This window comes from Notothenia rossii (genome assembly GCF_949606895.1).
Source record: "Notothenia rossii genome assembly, chromosome: 9".
NCBI lineage: Eukaryota > Metazoa > Chordata > Actinopteri > Perciformes > Nototheniidae > Notothenia > Notothenia rossii.
The window spans coordinates 27,379,628-27,404,018 of NC_136907.1; the positions used below are offsets into that span (position 1 = coordinate 27,379,628).

The following is a 24,391-nucleotide window of genomic DNA, read 5'->3' on the forward strand; positions in this document are numbered from 1 at the left end:
ACAGTATTTTGAATTATATCCTCATTTATTTGTGTAGTTATATGTTTACATTTTTACACTATACTATAGCTGACATGCACCGCTGGTGATTTGCTCAGTCATATTGTAAAACCATCTGTTCCTCACTTAAATTGGCAGGTATAAAGCAGGGACTTGTCTCAATTCAAACATTTCCAGAAAAGATTGAGTGGGAAACAGTTTATTCTTTACATTAAACATTTTGTTTAGGATACCACAGGGCTCATTGTTGGGCCGTCGTGATATTTGATTTTTAATACACAATTATAATGGCCAAAAATAATTCCTGATAACTATGTTAAGGGCTAAAATGCATGTGTTCCATCCAGAGGGAGTTAAGCACTTGGAAAAGCGCTAAAATAAATACCATGACTTATTAGTGTGACAGACCTCCAGGGCAACATCATATGTTTCTAAAATCGAGCTGAACTGAAACTGTAAAGTCAAACAGAGCCTAGGGCTTTAATAAATATAAAATAAAAAACAGATTACAAGTAGTCGAATATTAATAGATATGGATACATAGAATAACAAAATATCTTAACTTTATTCAGAATTTAAATCATAAACGCTAGAAATATGTTTCATTTAAAGACAAACCACCAATTAATAGGATAGACAACAGGTGTAATGATCGCAGGCAGTCCTGCCTCCTCTGGCAAGCTGGGTGTAATCACCCTAATTACACCCTCAAGAAGGGTTTAAATAGTAGTTGTGTGAGATCCTGGTAGACGGGAGGCTTTTCTACCGAGTCAGGACAGGCAGCCGGTAAGATCATATCCATTATGCTGTGAGAGCTCCGCAGAGTGATGAATGGTGACTGTTCTGTTAAATTGTTTGCGTGTATGCACGTGTCTTGTTAGAGCGCGAGCGGCGCTGCGCAGCATTGTTTGTGTGGTTTCAATGTGGTGCGTTAATTTTGCGGCACATTCAGAGCTTAGACGCACTGTTTATTTAGCTTAGAAAGAAGCTTTCTTGTTTAAGAAATAAGTAATGTCTTATAAAGAATTTATTTGTTTTAGTAAAAGCGTTAATAGTGAAGTCTTATTGTATTCATTGAATACCTCTGTTAAAGGAGGACATAATAGTTTCTTGTTTAAAAATAATAATTGATTTGTCAACATTTTCCGTAAAAAGTCAAGTTAAAAGAACTCCATTTCCCAAGATTGTTCTCCAGAAAGGTAGATTTCATTCAGGCAAAAATGAAGGAGTACTGGGGACAGCTGCTTCAGCCAGATATCCTGTGGCATCCATTAAATTAAAGCCAACAGCACTTCCCAAGTTCAGTGGCAACAGACGCGAGTTCCACAGATGGAGGATGGATTGGGAGGCACTTCAGAAGCAAGGAGAGCCTACTGGATCAAGAGAGGTGAAAAAGATCCAACTGCTGGACAGTCTCGAAGACAGAATAACAAGAGATCTTCGCCTCACTGCCTACAACACTGTAGATGATATCTTCCGTGTTCTAGAGAGAACCGCTATGGAAATCACACGTCCATCGCCATCGAAATAGTGGAAGAGTTACAGAAGATGTCAGCTCTCAGAGGATATCAACCACGTAAAATTGTGGAGTTGATCCAAACTGTTGAAAAAGCTCTTCAAGATTTGAGTGACCTTGGGGACACAGGTGCTATAAAAAATCCACTAGCAGCCAAATCATTGAGAGTAAACTCCCAGATACCCTCAAGAAAGAATGGCTTGTCTATGCCACTGAGAGAAAACGTTCTGGTCCGACACAGAATCGCTTTAACTGTCTCCTGACTTTCGTTAAAGAGCAAGAGAGCATATATGAGCAGCTCGAGCAACTGAGGGAAGAGGAACCATGCAGAAAGGAGGCCAAGGCTGATCCAAGGCATGCCAGGACCATGTGTCACGATCTGTCTGTGTTGTGTTTTGTCTTGTCTAGATCTGTCTTTGGTTTTCTGTCGTTAGTTTCCCTGGTGTGTCTAATTTACCCGATTGTGTTCACCTGGTGTCCCTGTGTTTTCTCCTCCCTCCTCAGCTGTGTCTTGTTTGTATGATTAGTCTTGTTGGTATTTAAGTTCTGGTTTTTCTGTCTGTCTTTGTCGGTTCGTCTTGTGATATGGCTTGTTCCTCGGTGAGTGTTCTGTTCAGTCTTAGTTAAGAGTTTAGCCTTGTAATAAAGGAGTTATTTTGTCACTTTAATCTGCATTTGGGTCCTGCTTCCTACATACACTGTAACATTACGAACCGACCAACAAATGCACCCAGCAGATGATCCATGGGAGGTAGAATTACAGCATTTTACCTTCTATCTGGCTTGCTGCTTCGATTGGTGGAAGGGAGCGTCTATTCCGGAACTCGTCTGGCTTATGGAGGTCCACTGAGTATTCAGGCGGCTGCTAAGAGAAGGAGTCGCAAAGCCAGGCTAGCAGCCCGAGCCCCTGCAGCCATGGTTCCGGCTACAGAACCGGCCCACACAGCCATGGTTCCGGCCCCAGTTCTGGCCCCAGCAGCCATGGTTCAAGCCCCAGTTCTGGCCCCAGCAGCCATGGTTCCGGCTCCAGTACCTCGTCTCCTGTTGGCTGTCCGCCCGACGCCAGCTCCCCGTGTCCTGTCGGCATACCGGCCGACACAAGTTCTCTCTCGAGTCCCCTCTCGAGTCCCGTTTCAAGTCACCCTTCCAGTTCCCTCTCAAGTGTCATCTCGAGTTTCCTCTCGAATCCCCTCTCAAGTCCCTTTTCAAGACACTTCTCAAGTCCCCTCTCGAGTTCCCTCTCAAGTCTCCTCTCGAGTTCCCTCTCGAGAGCCCTCTCAAGTCTCCTCTCGAGAGCCCTCTCAAGTCACCTCTCAAGACCCATCTAAAGTCCTCGCTCAAGTTTCCTCTCAAGGCTCCTCTTCAGTTCCCTCTCAAGTCTCCTCTCGAGCTACCTCTCGAGTCCCCTCTCGAGTCCCATCTCGAGTCTCCTTTCAAGACACCTCTCAAGTTCCCTCTCTGGTCCCCTCTTGAGTCTCTTCTTGAGTCTCCTCTCAAGTCTCCTCTCAAGTCTCCTCTCGAGTTCCCTCTCAAGTCTCTTCTTGAGTCCCCTCTCAAGTCTCCTCTCGAGTTCCCTCTCAAGTATCCTCTCAAGTCCCCTCTCAAGTCTCCTCTCGAGTTCCTGTTCAAGTTCCCTCTCGAGATCCCTCTCAAGTCACCTCTCAAGTCACCTCTCGAGGTCCCTCTCAAGCCCTCTCTCGAGTCCCTTCTCAAGTCTCCTCTCAAGTCTCCGTTCAAGTTCCCTCTCAAGTCATCTCTCAAGTCAACTTTCAAGTTTCCTCTCGAGTCTCCACTCAAGTCCCAGGTCCTGTGCCGTTGGAGGTTCCGTTGGGGGTCCTGCCAGCTCCGTGTCCTGTCCCGTTGGAGGTCCCGCCGACTACTCTCCTGCCGGGGGTCCTGCCAATACCTTGTCCTTTTCCGTTGGAGGTCCCGCCGACTACTCTTCTACCGGGGGTCCTGCCAACTCTATGTCCCGTGCCATTGGAGGCCCCGCTATCCTCTGTGTCGCCGGGGGTCCTACCAACACCTGGTCCTCTTCCGTGGGGGATCCTGCCGAGGCCTATCCCTCCGGTTCCTGTTCGGCCGACACCGGGCTCTGCTCGGCCTCTGGAGCTGTCTGGTCTTCGCCCTCAATCCCGGCCCCCTGAGAGCAGCAGTCTTCGCCCTCGATCCCGGCCCCCTGACTTTTCCTGCCGTGGTCTTCGCCCTCGGGCCCGGCCCCCTGACTCTTCCTGCCGCTGCCTTCGCCCTCATGCTCAGCCGCCCGAGTCCCCCACCTTAGACTCTGCCTTGCCCCCGGGCCGTCCGCCCGAATCCCCCTTTTTAAACTCTGCCTTGCCCCCGGGCCGTCCGCCCGAATCCCCCTTTTTGAACTCTGCCTTGCCCCCGGGCCGTCCGCCTGAGATCCCATCCCTTCCTGGTCCTCTGCTTTGCCCCTGGGCGGTCAGCTCAGTCCCGTCCTCCTGACCCCCTCCACCCACCCTGGTGGCCTAGTGATACGGGGGTGGGCTGGGTTCAGCTATAGTGAGTTTCAAACAACCCTTAGCATAGCAGCTAACTTGGCAAATGAGCGCCCGATCGACGCCAGAGTACAGAGCAGAGAAGACTTTATCCGCTATGTCACCCCACATACTTCTCCTGGGCCGAGGATCTCAAAGCGGGGACTTCAGGACCTTCGACTTCTCAAGCTATCCCTACCATAGACTGTATATATAAATGGACGTAGTGTCCGTGACGTCACCCATAGGATTCTGCAGAGTTGCCGAGAAGCCCTTAGTAGGCGGAGTCGGCCACTAACGGCTTGACATCGACGTCAGTCTAATCCCGCCTGCTCCAAATAAGGGCAAAGAGGCGGAGCCGAGGCGGGACCTGCTGCCTCCGAACTGGAAGTAAACTGAGCTAGCTCAGGCTAAGAAGCTAAGCTAACATGAAATACATGCATACCAAGTTACTGCTAACAGTGTAGTTCCCCCATATAAACGTTACATTCATAATCAAATAGAGAATTAGCTATATTTTGTTATTCTTAATGCTTGTCATTCACACGTTACGTAAAGACTGACTCCACCGCCCGGATGTAACGGAGCCGCAGTGGGCTAGCTCCGGGACGCCGGCTGGAGCTAGCCCCCTGCAGCTCCGTTAGCTCCGGCGGCCACCACTGGGATAATTGGGTCCCCTATTAACATTTACTCCCGTTTAGCATTATGGGCGTCATAGCCATAGACTATAAAAGTCTTACCCAAGGCTGAATCATAAACTAAAATGTATATGTATGTATGTATAAAGGGTTACGTCCTTAGCTGGCTAATAAGTAACAAGCTAAGCTACCAAGCACACAAACACCTGTGAACGGGACATGTATAATATTATCATTTTAGACTTCTTGGAAGTTCTGTTAGTACATTCAAGCGCACAGCACAACATTTTAATTGTCTGGTATTTGTAACAATATTCCCTAAAAGGCACAATCACCACAAACACGGCTAAAGCTAAAGGGTCAAGTACAGTAACTACAACTAACGTTGTAGCCTCTATGGTTGTAGCCTAGCAGAGTGGACAAGTTGCTGTTAGCTGACAGTGAAGCATGTACATGTCCATCAAAGTGACCACGCCCTAATTTATGCAAAAGCTTTAAGGCTTAATATTAATTAAACAGATGAGTTGAGAAAAAATTCACCCCCCCAATCCATATTCATGAAGGGGGGATCTAACTATACGGAGAATATGGTTTTGTAAACATGTTTATTTCTGCTGTAAAGTTGGGCATTTTAACATGGGGGTCTATGGAAATTGCTCCCTTCTGCAGACTGCTCCTACTGGCCACTAGATTAACTGCAGTTTGAGGCACTTCCGTATTAGCGTCCCGGCTCTTCCCCAGAGTTTGCCGCTTGATCCCTACAAGAGACTCCGAGCAATGCAAGAAGAGGTAGCCAAATTCTGGCGGAGCTGGAGCCAGCTGGCTGGTCCGAACCTTTTTTGTCAGGAACAAATGGCACACTTCGCAGAGAAATGTCGCTATTGGACACATAGTCTGGCTGTCTGGCCAGAACGCGCTAAGAGGTCAGTTTAAGCTTGGCCGAGTCATCATACCAACCCGGACAGCAAAGGAATAGTAAGAGATGTCAACATCAGGATTTTCCCAAGCTATCCTGAACCTGTGACAAGAGCCCAGCAGAAGACACTAAATCTAACCTCCTAAGAGGGGAGGCGAAAAGATCCCTGCCACCATTCTGCACAGAGACGTCCGGCGGCTGGTCGTCTTGTTACCTGCTGAAGAACAGAAGAGTGACTAGAGTTTATTGTTTGTGAAGAAACACACTCCTCAATGTCAGTTTCGGTGATTTATTGACAAGGATGACGACACCCTAAAACAGAATAATGCAGCAAGATAAGCTGACAAAGTATTACATCCATGCAATTCAATCAACACAAATATATACCACGAAACAGAGTATAGTAGTATAATAGTATAATATATATATAGTATAATATATGGTATAATATAATAGTGGAAACAGTCTTACATGAGTGAGTGGACGAACGTCTCAACTCGAGGCGGAGTGCATGAACAATGTTTGAACTAAAATGGCCGCTCGGCACTTCCGGGTCAGAGCACGGCATAACCGGGCAGCGACAGCAGTGACACTGCCCTCTAGTGGCCGGCGATAAACTCTTCATCCCCCCCAGACCGGAAAGCTATGGGCCGGAATAGGTTAACGGTCTACATCCCGTATCCAGCTGCCAGACTCGGGCTCGTAACGTGCAGGCGGCCTCCTCAAGCGGCCCGGCCGAGTCGGCTGGGCCAGCGTCGGCGGCGACTGCGGCACCGGGAGCGGTGCACCCAGGAAGGCACCCGTAGGAACAGCGAGGTCAGAGGACGCCCCATCAGCAGGCGTCGGTGGGGAAGCGCCAATAGCCGAGTCGCGGGGCCCGACAGCCGGCCGCTGAGCAATCCCCTGGGGCGTCGCCCAGCCCGGGTGGATAGGTGGGGGCTGATGACCCAGGGCGGCGGCGACGGCGCAGCCGACCGCTCACGGGCGCAGGGTGTGGCCGGCGTGTAGGCACGGAGGAACCGCCGGTTGCGCAGTGTCAGACGTCCCGAACCGTCAACCCTGACCCGATACTGGTCGTGGCCCGGCGACTCCACCACGATCCCCGACCTGTCCCATTTGTGGGGGCTCGGGCCTTGCTGGTTCTGGAGGAATACCCTTTCGCCGAGTGCCAATGGGCGGAGCGGTCTCGAGTGAGTCCCCAGAGACTCGGTGGTACGGGACATACGGGTCCGAAGGGCGTCCTCCTTCGCCGCCCATGCCTCGCGCCATAGCAGGCGGATATGCGGGTTCGAGAACTTCTCGAGGCGGTTCACGAAGGAGAGCGAGCCACGAAGTGGGCGGCCGAAGATGATCTGTGCTGGCGAGAGGTCGCAGTCGGGGTCAGGCGTGTTACGCAACTGCAGCATAGCGCGCAGGAAGCGGTCCTGATCAAGGCTGCCCGACGGGCCGGTGTTGGACATCAAGAGGCGCTTAGCAGTCTTAACCGCAACCTCCGCCCTCCCATTCGACTGCGGAAAGCTAACGGAAGACACACGGTGTTCGACGTGCCATAAGCGGAGGAAGTCCTCGGTGTGGCTCGCCTTGAATTCCGGACCACCGTCGCTCGAGAGCTCCTCCGGTACGCCGAAGGTGGCGAAGAACGACCGGAGGTGTTGGACCAGGCCAGCTGAGCCCACCAGGGCAGTACCCGCCGTAGAGCTCAGGACCTCTACCCAGCCCGAGAGCCGATCCCCGACAACTAGGTAGTGACGGCCCCCATAGTCGAAGAAGTCAGCAAACACCGCCTCGAATGGCGTGGACGGGGGTGGGGACGGCCGGGGGGGTGTAGCCGCCTGTGACGGAGCATTGCGGTTGCAGTCTGCACACCCGTCCCTGGTGGCCTGAATGTCCCCGGACATCCCGGGCCAGTAAACTATGGCTCGGGCATGCTGCCCCATGGCTGAGGTCCCCTGGTGAGCGGCATGGAGATGCCGAAGGACCCTCCCACGGAGGGATGGGGGAACCACGACGCGGTCCCGATAGAGCAGGACGCCGTCCTGGGCGTAGACGGACTCACAGACCGATGACAGACTCGCCAGGGCAGGGTCGTTAACGTCAATCCCACCCTCTTGCTCGATGAGTTGGAGGAGGTGGCCGAGGCATCCATCAGCCGCTGTTTCCCGTGCGAGGAGGGGCCAAGAGACGGCTCCGAGCTCCCGTGCGTCGTCGCGGATGGAGGCCATGAGTGCTGACTCCATGGCGTCAGGCCCGCTCGGCAGCCCCAATGAGAGGCCGTTCGCTGAACCCGAGGGGGAAGGATGCCTCGACGTGGCATCAGCGGCATAGTTGCTCTTGCCAGGCAGATGCACAATGTCGAAGCGCCATGGGAGGGTGCGCTGCTTCAGTCTAAACAGACGCGAGTTTGTGATCTCATCCAGCGTACGGTCGCCAAAGATTTTCACCAACGGCTTATGGTCGGTGACCACGACGAGGTTGTCGGACCCCTGCGTGAAGTACCGCGTCTGTTCCAGGCCCCATGCCACAGCTAGGGCCTCTCCCTCGACGGCTGCATAGCGCTGCTCCGCAGGGGACAGGAAACGCGAGCCCGCGAGGGTGACCCTCCACCCTCCTGGACAGCAGTCCGGTATGCCCGAGGCACAGTGACAATGTTGCTGGAGCAGGAAGTAGCCAATGCCACGCATGGACCAGTCAGGGCGGAGGCAGGTACGCTTCTGCATGTCGTAGATCTCCACGCCCTCGCGGATGGCCTCCATTATGGCTTGCTTGGACGTCTGGAAGGCCTCCTCCAGAACGGCGGACCATAGGAACGCACAGCGTGGGCTGAGGAACGGCTTAAATGGAGCCATCGTGTCACGCAACTGGGCGTAGTTAGCCACCTGGTTGACAAGGCCGAACCAACTCCTGATGTCCGTCGTGGAGCCTGGGGTGGGGAAGTCCCGGATGGCGTCCAAGTATTTTGGGAGCGGTTCGATGGTAGATTCCGACACCCTGAAGCCAGCGAAGTCGACGCACCTCTCCGCGAACTGAAGCTTGTCCGGATTCAGCACGATCCCCGATCGGCCGACACGCGTCAGGAAGTCGATGGTCCTCCACCAGTGTTGCTCCAGGTCGGTGTCATAGTGGATGGTGTCATCCACACAACGTTCCTTGCGTTCATAGTCCGAGAGGACGGCGTCAAACCGACGGTTGTAGCCATCCCCTGACGACAGGAAACCCTGTGGTGCCCTGGTGTAGCGCCAACGGCCGAAGGGCGTGATGAAGGTAGTGAGGTGGCGATCCGACTCACGCAGGGGAACACTGTGGTAGCCGTTCCAGGCGTCCGTGACGGTCTTCCAGGTGCCCTTCGGGACGCGGCGTGCGAGGTGGAACGGGGACTCAGTGGCGAAGGTCTCACGTTGGCAGAACTTGTTGAGGGGGGAGAGGTCCACGGTCCTGCGGGGGGAACCGTCGTGCTTCCGAGTGACTACCATACGATGGCACCACGTCACCGGCTCGCCGTACGGCACGCGTTCAATGACCCCAAGGGCTTCGTCCCGCAGGAGGTCATCGTGAACCCTCCGCTGCCAGTGTAGAGGCACCGTAGCCGCGGTGTGGCATGCCTTAGGCGTAGCTGCGGGGTCCACGTGCATCTCGATAGGCGGCCCCTCCATGCATGGTAGTGCCCGATGGGGGCAAGTATTGAATGTCGACGAGGCATATCTCCCGAGTAGCCAACCTTTCATCCGGTTATTGTTCTCTGGCGTACAAGGGAACGGCAGTGCTGCGGGGCGCGCCGGGGGGACCGTGCGCTGAGGACATGAGCATTGGGCGTCCCCGGGGTCACTTGGCCCCACGCAGCCGCCGTTGGTTGACCTCGTCGCATTGATGGACAGGGGCTGGACTGGCGTGTCAGCCGTGTCAGGGCTACGCCTGTCCTTGGGCCCCCTTGCAACGTCGTCCGACGGGAAGTTAATGGGCAAGAGGCCGAGGTTGAGCAACGACTCGTAGGAGAGGTACATGGCCCGGACTGAGCTGCTCACATATACCATGGAACGGCAGGATGTAGTACGGCCCCCGCTGCAGGTCGTCGAGAGCCTAGCGAAGAACGCTCCCTCGATGGCTATAGGGGAGCGGTTGGCGGCCAACAGGCTGAGGCTGACGGGTCGCAGGTCGTCCCGCGTGAAACCGCAGGCCAGGAACTCCTCCAGAGACCAAAGGTCCGACTGCGCGCCAGTGTCTGCGACGGCGGATATTCGAGCTCCGTCGGCCGAGCCCCGGTTGCTGGTGCCATCCCTCGGCCCGACTGGCATGTCCATCGAGATGGTGATTAACGCCCGGGGGTGGTCTTTCAGCCTGGCTCGCCTCCATTCGCCCTTGGAGAAGATGTGGTGCTCGAGTATGATAGGTGAAGGCCTGTCGACACAGCCGTGCGACGTAGGGGCGCGGCGTCGGCGAAGGCTCCCGCGACGTCGGCCAGGGCGGGCTCCAGCTTGCACCGACGAGACCTGGGATACCAGCTCCGACCCCATGGCGGCCTGTTGACTGTCGGATGACGGCTGTTGACGCCTCTGTTGTCGGCGGGCCCTGTAGCAGCCGATGCACACCTGGTGAGGCTTAGGATTCCACCCGCGAGGCCCCTCCGTGAAGACGTTAAAGATGTTCTTACATTCCGGACACGAGGCACGTTTAGCCCCGTCCGCGGGGCTCGGGGCGGGGCTCGCCTGTGGAGTCGTCTTCAAGCGCCGGAATGACGACATGGCTGATAGGGAGGACGACGGGAGAGCGTTACGGGCCATCTCTTTGTTCTCGACGAGTGCAATCACGTCATTAACTGGCTTGACCAGGACGTCAGTTGTCCCTAGCGTCTCGCGGCGTATGTCCGAGTCATAGATGCCATTGAGCAGCACATCGCGGATAATGTGGTCGGTATAGTCCACGTCCTTACCACACTCGCATACCGCATTATATGCGCATGTCTCTGCTTTACCCCGCACTCTGGCAGCGAATGCGCGGAATGTCTCGTCGCGTTCCTGGCGTAACTGAAGTAGTTCGGTGCGCAGGACGCATGTAGCAACTGGGATGACAGCTAGGGAACGCATGACGGTGATCAGGTCTGGCAAGGGTCCGGAAGCGGCGTCGGGGACGGCTTTCAACAGGCTGTCTCCAAGTACAGGCCCAGCGCACTGAAACAGCTGGAAGGGGGCCTGTGCGTCCCCTATGCCTGAGCCGGCGCGGAATACATTCCAACGGCGGATGAACACGTTCCATTCCTCTATTGACACGCCCACATCAACTTTGGGCCGATCGAGTCTCGGGCCGTGAGGGGCTGGGGCCTGGGCTGGCGCGGCCATGACAGGCGCTGCGTGCTGGTGGCTACATCCATGAATCGTCAATATAGCAATGACGAGTGCTTCAGACAAGTCATCGGATTTGAACTCGCAGCCGGGGACAGGGCATCCAACAACGACCATGGTGTCGTCATGAAGAAACACACTCCTCAATGTCAGTTTCGGTGATTTATTGACAAGGATGACGACACCCTAAAACAGAATAATGCAGCAAGATAAGCTGACAAAGTATTACATCCATGCAATTCAATCAACACAAATATATACCACGAAACAGAGTATAGTAGTATAATAGTATAATATATATATAGTATAATATATGGTATAATATAATAGTGGAAACAGTCTTACATGAGTGAGTGGACGAACGTCTCAACTCGAGGCGGAGTGCATGAACAATGTTTGAACTAAAATGGCCGCTCGGCACTTCCGGGTCAGAGCACGGCATAACCGGGCAGCGACAGCAGTGACACTGCCCTCTAGTGGCCGGCGATAAACTCTTCAGTTTGCCTCAAAGCAAGTGATCTCCCAGTGTTCCAAAAGAAACAGGAAGATCGAGTGGGAGGTGTAAAGTCAAACAGAGCCTAGGGCTTTAATAAATATGTCTTAACTTTATTCAGAATTTAAATCATAAACGCTAAAAATATGTTTCATTTAAAAACAAACCACCAATTAATAGACAACAGGTGTAATGATTGCAGGCAGTCCTGCCTCCTCTGGCAAGCTGGGTGTAATCACCCTAAATAAAGAGCCCAGTGCTGCATCCTCAAGAAGGGTTAAATAGTAGCTGTGTGAGATCCTGGTAGACGGAAGCGTGTAGACGGGAGGCACTTCGACCGAGTCAGGACAGGCAGCCGGTAAGATCACATCCATTATGCTGTGAGAGCTCCGCTGAGCTGCTGGTGAATGTTCTGTTAAATTGTTTGCGTGTATGCACGTGTCTTGTTGGAGCGCGAGCGGCGCTGCGCAGCATTGTTTGTGTGGTTTCAATGCGGTGCGTTAATTGTGCGGCACATTCAGAGCTTAGACCCACTGTTTATTTAGCTTAGAAAGAAGCTTTCTTGTTTAAGAAATAAGTAATGTCTTATAAAGAATTTATTTGTTTTCGTATAAAAGCGTTAATAGTGAAGTCTTATTTTATTCATTGCATACCTCTGTTAAAGGAGGACATACAGTGGAGCAAAAAAGTATTTAGTCAGCCACCAATTGTGCAAGTTCTCCCACTTAAAAAGATGAGAGAGGCCTGTCATTTTCATCCTAGGTAGCCTATACCTCAACTATGAGAAAAATAAATCCAGAAAATCACTGTCTGATTTTTAAAGAATTTATTTGCAAATTATGGTGGAAAATAAGTATTTGGTCAATAACAAAAGTTAATCTCAATACTTTGTTATATACCCTTTGTTGGCAATAACAGAGGTCAAACGTTTTCTGTAAGTCTTCACAAGGTTTTCACACACTGTTGCTGGTATTTTGGCCCATTCCTCCATGCAGATCTCCTCTAGAGCAGTGATGTTTTGGGTCTGTCGCTGGGCAACACGGACTTTCAACTCCCTCCAAAGATTTTCTATGGGGTTGAGATCTGGAGACTGGCTGGGCCACACTTTTGGTTTCATCTGACCACATGACATTCTCCCAATCCTCTTCTGGATCATCTAAATGCTCTCTAGCAAACTTCAGACGGGCCTGGACATGTACTGGCTTAAGCAGGGGGACACGTCTGGCACTGCAGGATTTGAGTCTCTGGCGGCGTAGTGTGTTACTGATGGTAGCCTTTGTTACTTTGGTCCCAGCTCTCTGCAGGTCATTGACTAGGTCCCCCCGTGTGGTTCTGGGATTTTTGCTCACCGTTCTTGTGATCATTTTGACCCCACGGGGTGAGATCTTGCGTGGAGCCCCAGATCGAGGGAGATTATCAGTGGTCTTGTATGTCTTCCATTTTCTAATAATTGCTCCCACACTTGATTTCTTCACACCAAGCTGCTTACCTATTGCAGATTCAGTCTTCCCAGCCTGGTGCAGGTCGACAATTTTGTTTCTGGTGTCCTTTGACAGCTCTTTGGTCTTGGCCACAGTGGAGTTTGGAGTGTGACTGTTTGAGGTTGTGGACAGGTGTCTTTTATACTGATAACGAGTTCAAACAGGTGCCATTAATACAGTTAACAAGTGGAGGACAGAGGAGGCTCTTAAAGATGAAGTTACAGGTCTGTGAGAGCCAGAAATCTTGTTTGTTTGTAGGTGACCAAATACTTACTTCCACCATAATTTGCAAATAAATCCTTTAAAAAGCAGAGTGATTTTCTGGATTTTTTTTTATTTTGATTTTTTTTTCTCATTTTGTCCCTCATAGTTGAGGTATATCTAGGATGAAAATTACAGGCCTCTCATCTTTAAGTGGGAGAACTTGCACAATTGGTGGCTGACTAAATACTTTTTTGCCCCACTGTAGTTTCTTGTTCAAAAATAATAATACATTTTATTTGACAACATTTTCAGTAAAAAGTCAAGTTAAAAGAATCTGCTTTATTTACATGTTTACAAATTCTAAAATGTTCTCTTGTTTTCAAAGGTTTTTCACCTGCATAAATTGAACTTCTAAATCAAAATAAAAAGTAGCTGTGTCACTGGAGTGAAATCCTGTTCCCAAAGTCCGGTAGAGGCCTCATCCCTTTCAAGTGGGGAATACGCACAAAAAGCCCAGGAAACTTGACGGAGACCGTACTTACATTTCCTTAAGGTTGTAACTTTGCAAACTCTTCTTGCACTCTTAGTTTGTACACAACACATTTATTAGCTTTAATTGGCGAAAAAATTAGTCTGACACCAAGTTGTATTGGAGAGCAATTAACACCACATAAAGATAGGATTGTTCTCCAAAGAAAATGTGTTATGTTAATGTGCTCTTCAAATCACCCCAAACAGAACACATACAGTCAAAGTAAATGGTAATAAATGTGAAATTGATTTCAATGTAAAAACCGCATGCAATAATACTCACGAGTCATGTTAAAACTTTTCATGTTTATTTTCCAAGGTGAAAAAAAAACCTAACCAGAGTTTTCAAGTGTGGTTATAAAAAAACAGTAAAATTAACATTATAATTTCGGAAACAAATAAAACTATGGAGTGTTATTTTGTACATATTGTAACAAATTCTTAATTCACATTTTTTGTTTCTCCAACAATTGATTTGAGTTGCAACAGAAGAAGGTAAACTCCCCTGAGTCAGAATTAAGGGAATGTACACTAGTTTGTGTAAATTCAAACTACACTCAGTGTGTAGCAAAATACTTTTTGTAATGCCTCTTAAAAAGTGACTTATGGCTGAATGACACACATAATTAAATCTAAATATTATTTTAAAAGACTAAAATAGCTTTGAAAGGAGTAATTACTCCATTGCTTCTTGACAGACCACTACATGGTCAATATTCATAAAATCTAAAAGTTAATATTAAGAATAATTTTCGCATTTTCAAATTAAACTTACTTAATCATATAGTCTGAGTAAGCTGTAACCATTAGTTTCCTTCCATTAACAGTGTAAAATAACAAAAAACTGTAATGTTATTTGACAAAATTGTAAAGTGGCATGAAACGTGGGGAAAACAATAATATTACTCCATCCTAACTTTGGAATAATAATCAAACACTGAGAGGATTACTTTGCAAGCTCATTCTAAATTCCCTTTGCTTCTTTGTTGCATTACACACCACTCTCAGTTCCTAAGAGCCACTTCCTCAGAGTGCTGGCGATGACTCCCTCCAGCTGGATCAGCAGCACATGCAGAAGTCACATGATGTGGTCCAAAACTCATCAACTTTAATTCTGAGGAAAAAAAGCCAAAAGTTTGTGTCAAGTACGAAAAAAGACATTAAAACAGATGCCTTTTATACACAGGTACACTGTTCGCATTAATGCTGTTAGATCCGACACAGTGCCAGAAACATCTCACCTCTATTTCCCATTTGAACTTGTTGATGAGGATGGAGAAGCCGGCGGGCTAAATTAGAGAACAAGTCAATTATAGATTCAATTTTTGGTTTCAGCTCAAACACCAGACAGCCCGGGATTCGCCTAAAGGTCCAAAAATGTCAGACTGTGACCAATGCCTGAGTCATTGCAGTACTGTGATATTAAAAGAAAGGAAATCTTATTGCCATTTGTTTTATCTATTTGTAAAAAAACAAATTATTCTTCAGAGGGCTGACACCTATCCACATTTGTCTACCCAATGTCCGTATTACACAGTTGTAAAATAATGAATCTGTAATATTGTTTAACTGAGACAAAGATAAACTCTCTTTGATGAAACTCCCTCACATTCTTCCCACTCATTTCCATCACTGTGTGTGCAGGAGTGCAACAGGGATCCTAAATTGGACCATCCAAGCAAATCATAAAAGATGACTTGTGTGTTTCTATCTCCAGAATTACATCATTGTGAGTCTGACTCTTTTGTTGAGTTATTATCATCTGTACTGTTGTCCTGACCTAAAGAAAAGGACAAACTAGAGTAAAGACAAACGGAAGAAGTGGCTGTTACATACCTGGTGCCATGCCTGGAGGCATTCTCAAAAAACTTGGTTTTAGAGGCAACACTGCAGAAAAAGAAACAGACATGTTTGTAGTATTGCATGTTTATAATTCAACTTATATGTGAGTATCTTTGTTAAATTCATTGACTTGTTTTTTTAAACATCATTTGTTTTTAGGGGGACCTTAGAACATCTGTCCAGGGACTACAGATGAAAAATAGCCTCTTGGCTAACTGTGGGGCATTGACAGAAATGTACTGTAATGTACACTGTACTTGTGAAAAAAAACTAATAAAAATAACAATTGAACCAAAAGAAAAATATAAGGAAAAGCATTTCTTTTTTATTTTGTAATAAATATAACGATATAAAACATTTATGTATACAAAATGTAATCAAATATATTTATATACTGTATCTATGTTATTTAAAAATACATATGTATTATTTGAGATTATCATTCTTTTAGAATATTATATCAAAGAGCCAATAGTTTACTTTGCAGGGTTGTGTACAGCGTTTATTTTAGAGCTTTTAACACAGAGACCAGCAGCTTGGTGTGTTTGAATATGATGTTGAACCAGAACTTAAAAGGTCCTCTGTTTTAATCAATATATTATAGTTCCCAGATATATACAAAACATGTCTCTGAAGTGTTTGGCTCCAAAAACCAAACAGATCACTGCAGCATCCCATAATCCCCTCTGTTTCAGCCCTGTTTCCAAAGTGCTGATTCTCTGTCTGTTACTTTAGAGATGAAAATAACGAGCCACTCCCCACGCCTCCTTTTGAGAATCATCCCTTCAAAGCTCATGTTCTCAAGACAGAGGAGATGATGCATGCACCTCACTAGCATTCTTTGAGTATAGATCAAAGCAAGGGGTTGATAAGGGAGCTTTAACTGAGCTGATCAGCAGCTTTTGTGGGTGAAGGGAGTGAAGGCTGCTCTGTAGAGATTTGAAGAACTGCTGTATCAGGTGATAACTCTCTTTATATTTATCACTACAAGAGACCGCTTTCATTTACAACTAGTCCATTCTAAATGGAATAAAATAGATAAAGGGTCTTGTCAGAAAGTCTGGAATGATAGAAGTGAATAAGAACGTAACATTCTCGGATGGGATCCTTGAGGACAGGTTCGGGCTCAAATAGGGACAGCTCAGGTGGAGACAGACTTTAGGATGTAAGGAGCACTTACTAGGATGGGGCCTCGCTGCTGGCTGCACTCGGGATCTTTAGTGAAGCAGGGCATCTGGAGGGGGGCTCAGGAGGCCTAACGGGGGGTCTGCAAATGGGACCCCCTGCGGACCTTGTCCTGATCAGACCATCGAAATCTGCTGAAAAAAAAACAATATTTTTTCAGATCACAGGGTCCCCATTATGCTTCTGGGGTTTTCTCTTTCCTGTAGTGTGTGATATATGTTGTTGTGCATGTAAATGGTCTGCAAAGGATGTGTTCCATCCAGAGGGAGTTTGTCTCCCACACACCCCTCCCCCCCAGACTTTATTCATTTGAAAATAAATGAAAAGGAAGAAAACCAACGGCAGATCACTTCCCACTGAAAGCAAGGGTGAACAGGTGGGACAGCCACACAACTGAGACCACTAATTCTACAGCCAACAATTCAAAAAGTGCCAATATTTGCACATCTTATCCCTATGTTTTCCATCTCTTGTTGTATTTAGGTATTTCTTTGTGATGTTATTTTTCCCAGATTGTACTATGACACTTTGGTCAAACTTGATATGATGCAATGTATACGAAGTATTATAAACCCACTCAAATGTGTTCTAGTCGGCTTGTAGCACTAAATAAATTAAAATTTCTATAAATCTTAATAATTCTTTATAACAATCACCCTTAAACAGCATTTTATAATGACTTTTAAGGTCAAGTATCTTAAAATGTGAAGCATTTACTTTTTGTTGTTGCAAGGATCATAGTGTGTCATAGCTCCCATCATTTGAGTTATAATGCTTTATAAATGATGTTATATTGCATTATAGTGTGATACATTCATTCTGTGGTTGGGAAAAACACATGTGAGCATTCATTTTTACTTAATTTAAAGAAAACAATGGCCACCGAGTTACTCATAGCCGCTATAATTAGTTATAAATGATTATATAAAAACATAATAATGCATTATGGGGATGACAAAACGCCATAATGAATACTGTTTTACAAACTGGTCGTTTGTGCCACAAATCGAAACCCATAGAACAGCTGTACAAGAGAGCCATCAAGGTTTTTGACAGAAAGACAAATTCATACCACCACTGTACCATCCTTGAAAAACACAATTTCTTGAGTTTTGACAATTTTAAGTCTTTTAAAAGTATGTGTTTTTTTTATAAATGTTTACATGGACTGCCCCCCCCCCTCCCTTAGGGGAATTCATCCACAAAAAACACACTGGACGCTGCACTAGGTTAGAAACCAGAGGAGACTGTGAAGTCCACCACAGACGGACCACTTTTGGACAAAATGTCCTCTCCGTTAAAGGCAGCTCATTCTGGAATAGCCTCCCAACTGAGACACGGGATTGTCCCACTCTCAATAGCTTCAAAGGTCAACTCAGAGAATGGTTGAGAAACAAACAGACGTGCAATCACCGCTAAATGCACTTTAACACAGGGGTATCTCCTCTTGCACTTTATGCATCTCTTGTATCTTCTCTTGCACTTTATATGTCGTTGCTGCTATATTGTATTACCATGTCATAAATACATGCTCACAATGCTCTTGCTCTTTTGCACCTTTTGCACATCATGTATTTTGTTTTTGCTACTGTATGTTTGTAAAATGTAATTTTCTTAAATGTTTTATGTGAGGGACTGTGGTTGGAAATTAGCTCAAAGCTAAATCTGGCACTGTTACGCTTGATACATTTGAATGTTTTAAGTGTTCATTACTGTGCATTGTCCCTGCCAAATAAACGATTAAATGAAAATGCTAAAGCAGTCAGTGAGGCGGCAGCAACTATGAGGTGGTTGTACACTTGACCTTATTTGTTTCTATAACATTATTTAACATAACTACAGCTACACAGTGCTATAAGCAGATTACAACTCATTAGAAGTATCAGTTCATAATGCATTATAGACATGACTCAATCAGGACTGCCTGGCAGAAGATATCACGTATCACAATGGAACTACTTGCTCAAATGAAATTAGAAAAGATCAGAATGACTTTAAAAGGACTGGATGAATCCACATGACAAACAAGCAGACACAAGTTCTCAGTTTGCTGACAACATTTCATGTTCATGTCTTGGCAAACCAAAAGACAGAAGGCTTTATTCCTAAATCCTACCTTCTCTGTTGGCTGGCGTGCCTTTGGGAGGTAGTTTTCTGCCCTGGAACGAGGGTACTCTGCTCACATAGACCCCAGACTCCCCGTTTGCCGCCGCAGAAGAATCGGGCCTTTGTCTCGTATCGTCTATCCTGCCAGCGTCGGGCTCGTCCTGACGGCTGCCTGGCCTGGGCATCAGCGCCAGTCTGGGAGGGGGATCTCTGGGGAGCTGCGGAGCACAGCCCAGGGGTCTTGACCTCTGCAGGGGGACGGGGTTGGTGGAGACGTCCACAGCTGCAATAGGGCTGTCATTCTGGCCATCTGTTGTAAAGGAAACACACTTATTCATGCAAGGTGGACAGCCAAACATTGAGATAGAGAATGGGATGTTCTTGTTAAAACAGTTCAGTAACTTTCAGCCAAATGTTAATGTTTTCCTTTATGAATGAATTCAAATTATGTTCAATGTGTGAGAAAAGAAACAGGTAGAATACACTGAAGGTCAGATTCATCCAGCATTAAACTGGTAACACATGTTTGGATCTAGTTGAATTCTTTGGTTAACTTAAGTAGAAAACAAAGATATGCCAATTCCAAATGTGTAACCAATGCAAAAAGGACAAGCTAATGGTGCCAAATGTTTCAGCGACAGGGTATGAGAGGAAGGAGACACACCCACTTAATGAGGGGTTCTGACAGACAGAAAATTATACGATTTAGTCAGAAGCCTTGAAAGACAAATACTAATGTAGGATCAAAATCACCACCTCACAGTATTATGCCAATGCTTCACATTCAAGAGGCAGTTTACATCCACGTCTGTCAAGGTCATCACTTTATCAAATAGTCTTAAATGCATCCGTGTATAATTTTTGGTATTTTTTATTATTATGTTATGGCCAAAATCTTGCTTTGTGATCGTGAACCACCATATGACCTTTTTGTTTCCAGGTGAAATGGAACAGACACACAAATACATTTAAAAAAAAGTAGAGTTGATATAAGTGTATTTGTACTTGAAATAAAAGCACCAAATCCATAAACAATAAATGAAAAATTAAGACAGAATAAATTGGATTTTGATTTGACAAAGTACTTCATGTTTAGAAATATGTGACTTTTTTTTTTTGAATGGCATTTGATGGACACAGGAAAACACTACAGTAAATTTAAAATGTTCAGAAAATGTTAAGAAGATAAACAGTAAATATAATGACTGTACACTGGGATAACGTGGGATAACGATGAGGTTGATGATGACAGTGAAGGCAGGGGAGGCTAATAATTACTCTCAGTGTGAAAGTGGTCGTGACTAAGAGCTTGAAAAACACGAGGTGGCCGCTTCGAGATGGTGATGGGTTGCCGCTTCCTCGGGGTGATGCGTGGGGGAGGGACTGGGGGGGCAGTGCTGTCCTCCGGCACAAGGCTGAAGATCTGTAATCACAAAAATAAAATTGTTGCTGTGAGACGTGTTTAGTGGCTACTGAAATAACCAAAGTAACACATGTTTATATACATGAGTTTATCCAAATGAGTTACCTAGTGACCGAGCTAACACATGCTTCTGCCGCACCAAATTAGATTAGGAAGTATTACATTTTTGTTCAATTTGGGAAATAGACTGATTAAACAATTTTAGTCAGGAGGAATGTAAACAGAAGCAATATTGTCATACTTACCCATAGTTATAACATTGTCACTATTTCTAACATTTCTCTGTGTGTAAGTAGTATTAGTACAGCCAGCAGCTAGCTTAGCTTAGCATAAAGACTGGAAACAGCTAGCCTGGCTCAAACCATTGACGTTGTTGTATTATATTTGTATAGTGCGTTACAAAAGTGTAAAACATCAATTTGGAATTTTACTGGGGTTATATGATAGACCTTTTTTTGGCCGGGAACAATTATCTATGGCCTCAAAATGTATCAACTTCCTTTTTTGCATGCAGTAACCAAACAAGTACAACATGTGTTGATAAGTGAGCTTCAGAGGAGCTGGATGTGGATTAAAACATTTTGACAGAGCTAAGACAGCTGTTTACATCTGTTTTCAGTCCTTGTGCTAAGTGAGTTAGCTTCTGCCATTATTTACAGACATGAATGCTATCAATCTTCTTATTTAACTGTCAGCAGGTAGGCAAATATACTCATTTCCTAAAACAGTCAACAATTCCCTTTAAGTAGTACAAAGGGAATCACACACAAGGGTTTTACTCTTTTTGTCTCAGACCGAACAAAAGTTACATTCTCTTCAAAGTACCTTTTTGCAGTTTTCAATCAGGATTTCAACGACGATATTTTGGAACTTGATATCCAACATGGCCGCCACAGTCTCCTCCTGTGCTCTCATCAGCGTGGGGCCGAAGATAACCGCCATGTTTGAAGGGGTCATCCGATTCTCGTCACTGTGACTGCACACACTGTGGACAAACATTATTTTGTTGAATAAAAGGTAACCAAACTCTGGAGGAAGGCAGTATCACATCATCCTAGATCCTTTCAGAAAGACAGCAAAAGGTCCTATTGGGGTAGTAAACGTTTTTTTAAACTAGCACTTACTTGATCAAGTGTTTGATAAGCATCTCCACCATCTCCCGATTCTTCTCTGGCAGTTTGTAGGAAAGAGAATGAATCTCACTCAGCCGAGTATCAAGATTATCAGACTCTGTGTTACAAAGACAACACACAATTACTTAATAAAAGAACAGCATATATATACAAACCATAACATTTAAAAGTTTACCTGCATCACCCCTAAATCATAAACATATACAAAATGTATGTAGTAAAGAATGTCATTTATATAATGGTTCTTTTAATAAAATGTCTGGATTATCAAAAGTATTTGAACAGAAATGATTCAGTTATATATAAAAATATCTGGTTCAAACAATATATGGATAAGGGCAGGGCGATGCATTGCAAAGGCATGACAGAGAGGAAACAAACTAAGTCTCCAAATCAACCTCTGGCCCGGATAATAAGCAATAAAATGAGGAGGCCCTATTCAACTTTCTTAGGAAACACAAGCCAACATTTGTTTCAGAACATCCTGACGGAATGAGGCTGAGGCTAATAAAGTCATCGTGTTCTGTTTTACAGCGACTTTGTGAGATGGATTTAGAGGAGCAGAGGAATCCGATTTATTTTAGTGACTTCCAGTCTGATATAGATTTTGTTAGAATTTTGAAATAGTACTTAAAAAATTATATATTAGTCAACTGGTATGTCACAAGCTGTCAATAGCTGTCAAAAATAAGTAAACATTCTTTGACTACAGCTTTTAAATGTCAGTATTTTCTGGTTTCTTTACTCATCTATGATTTTAAACTAAACTAAATATTGGGAAATATTGTTTTGACTGTTTTCGGGCATTTTATAGATCGGACAAGTAATTGATTAAACTATAAACAATAATCATTATTGCAACCATGATATAAAATCGAAATCTGCATCTATCAAATAATTTACAGATTAAATCACCCAAGAGTCAATAAAGCTCAGAAAAACTTCACTTAAACATTACTTAAAACAAAAATAATTAGGCTATCCCAAAACAGTGTGATCAATGCATATATAACTTGATCTTCTTTTATTTTTGCAAAACATGAATGAGCATGCGTTTAATAGTGAACTATTTCCCCTGTTCCTGTTGCATGCCATCAAGTTTTATTGGTTGGTCTAGATTCCAAAGGAGAGTTGAAAATAGAGACCAATAAAACATGAACACGCAAACCAAGCTGCCTAATCTTAGGGCCAACATGTGTCTTACTTGCAGCACATATGAGGTCTCTGTGCAGACTGTAGGTCATCAGAGGTTCAGACAAACTCCTGCAGAAAGAATACACCACTCGTAAAACAGTGCAAGGCCACAATGAAATATAAGTCACTACTTCAAACACCAAGAAAAACATCAAGATTCACCTTTTGCACTACTACCACAGAAAGGACAGAGTCCAGCACGCATTTGCTATATTAAGAACAAAAGATTGGTCTTCATCTGGATTAAGATCGGCATTAAAAAATGTAATTAAAATGTAATAATAACCATAACTATAGTCTGATGTAATATATCTTATAGAAAGAAAACTACGTCGGTAGAGCACAACCATACACCTAGAACTATACAGCATTTTTCACACATTGACTTTGTGTCTCCTGCCCGCATGCATCTTCTCACACACAAACGTACCGCAGATAAAACTTCAGTGCACTTGTGATTGTTTTAACATCCATTTCACTGCTGTGGAAATCCACGTCTCCTGGGTGTGTGGGGTCTGTGAAGGAGCAAATCCAAACAAACACGCAGAAAAACATTGCAAGTTAAAACTATAAAATGTTGTAGAAAACACTGAAAACCAGTTTAACAATAAGCCACGTGAGGCCATGAATTCAATACACATACAGTAATTGCAGTTTAAAGAAATAAAAGAAAAGCCATGTCACAATAGGAAAATCCGGGGTAAATTATAACATTAACAATGGCTAAATTCCATTACGGTGCAGAAGAATACTTGAAACTAGCAATTTACACAAAAACGCATTTAGAAATATTTACTGAGGTAATTAATCAAGCGAGAAGTAGAGTCATTTTCTCATACACTTCTACACAATCTGGCTTCTTTATGCAAATTGTGGAGTCGCCCCCTGCTGGCCACTGGAACGACAGACGGTTTGAACCACTTTGTCATTAATTTTCAGACCCCTTCCGTCCACTTCTTTTATCCACTATGTTCACCAGGGAGCTAGCTGCTCATTTCAAACAGCTGCTGTTTACTGAAAATAGAAAACAGCAGCCTGTTGGGGCTGAATACATGTCATGAAAGAGGAGGGGTTGCGAATCAAAAATGAAGTTTGGGAAAATGAAAGCAATGATTACAAATCTCTAATAAGGCAATGTCGAGCTGAAATGAACAGAGACATGAGTGATTGTTCTTCTACAATTGGCACCTTTCATCGACTGGCTGAAAATTCTTTGTCATTAATAAGTGGCAGAACCTGATCTGTTTAACGGAGAATTACGAGCCCAAGGGAAGGCACACAGTGAATGGACAGATGTAAAGGTGTTTCAACTTTACAGGCTTATTCTCTTACCAAAGAAGGCATTTAAAAGCTTCTGCACTTGGATGTTGCTGCCAACTGTTCGGTATACTCCTTCTTGTGAAATGCCTAGAAAGAGGAGAGGGGGAGGTAAAAAGAAACAGCTGGACACATACAGAGCAGTGGAAATGTACAACATGTGTCTCTGCATGGCCTACTACAGGAGCCATTATTATGATACAGATGTTCCTGCCTGATTGAGAATGCCCTCATCTGAATATGGTGCCATCTGTGGATCATGAGGCAAATTCCATGTTTAGGACTTGGACACTCCACTTCATTCCTATGAGATGAATCACTCCACTGAACAAGCAGATAGGGACTGTAGAATTATACGTCAAGGTAGAATTAAGTTATTGGGATTTAACTTGTGTTAGCATGCACGGAGAGAGGGGCTTTTTTAAAGATGTGATCATAAAAAATCTGTACAATGTGAAATACACTATTATTTTAAACTTTGAGTATTGTAAGAGAGGACATTTATCCCCTGAGTTTAGCCTGCAGGTTTTGGCATCAAGACTATGCAACAATGACTTAACTGCGCCCCCTTCAGGGCAAGT

General features: G+C 45.5%; 1 protein-coding gene and 1 long non-coding RNA gene across 3 annotated transcripts in view; one reads left to right on the plus strand and one right to left on the minus strand.

The window, feature by feature from the left end:
- Positions 1 to 11,413: 11,413 nt before the first annotated feature.
- On the plus strand, positions 11,414 to 14,168 carry LOC307018541. Its single transcript, XR_013802425.1, has 2 exons — positions 11,414 to 11,752; positions 13,465 to 14,168. It is a non-coding gene; the product is annotated as an uncharacterized lncRNA (long non-coding RNA).
- ophn1 (oligophrenin 1) overlaps positions 13,902 to 24,391 on the minus strand; it is a 28,571-nt gene continuing 18,081 nt past the window's right edge. Inside the window, exons 14-24 of one of the 2 annotated variants that reach the window (XM_079648818.1) lie at positions 23,826 to 23,900; positions 22,924 to 23,008; positions 22,504 to 22,562; positions 21,291 to 21,396; positions 20,992 to 21,151; positions 20,022 to 20,166; positions 18,754 to 19,053; positions 16,633 to 16,768; positions 15,447 to 15,497; positions 14,852 to 14,899; positions 13,902 to 14,724 (exon numbers count right to left, since the gene is read on the minus strand). In XM_079648818.1, coding sequence (XP_079504944.1) covers positions 14,854 to 14,899; positions 15,447 to 15,497; positions 16,633 to 16,768; positions 18,754 to 19,053; positions 20,022 to 20,166; positions 20,992 to 21,151; positions 21,291 to 21,396; positions 22,504 to 22,562; positions 22,924 to 23,008; positions 23,826 to 23,900 — 1,163 coding nt within the window. In that variant the 3' untranslated portion in view covers positions 13,902 to 14,724; positions 14,852 to 14,853. Of the gene's footprint in view, positions 14,725 to 14,851; positions 14,900 to 15,446; positions 15,498 to 16,632; positions 16,772 to 18,753; positions 19,054 to 20,021; positions 20,167 to 20,991; positions 21,152 to 21,290; positions 21,397 to 22,503; positions 22,563 to 22,923; positions 23,009 to 23,825; positions 23,901 to 24,391 lie in introns of both variants that reach the window. The other variant, XM_079648817.1, reaches the window with a different exon arrangement.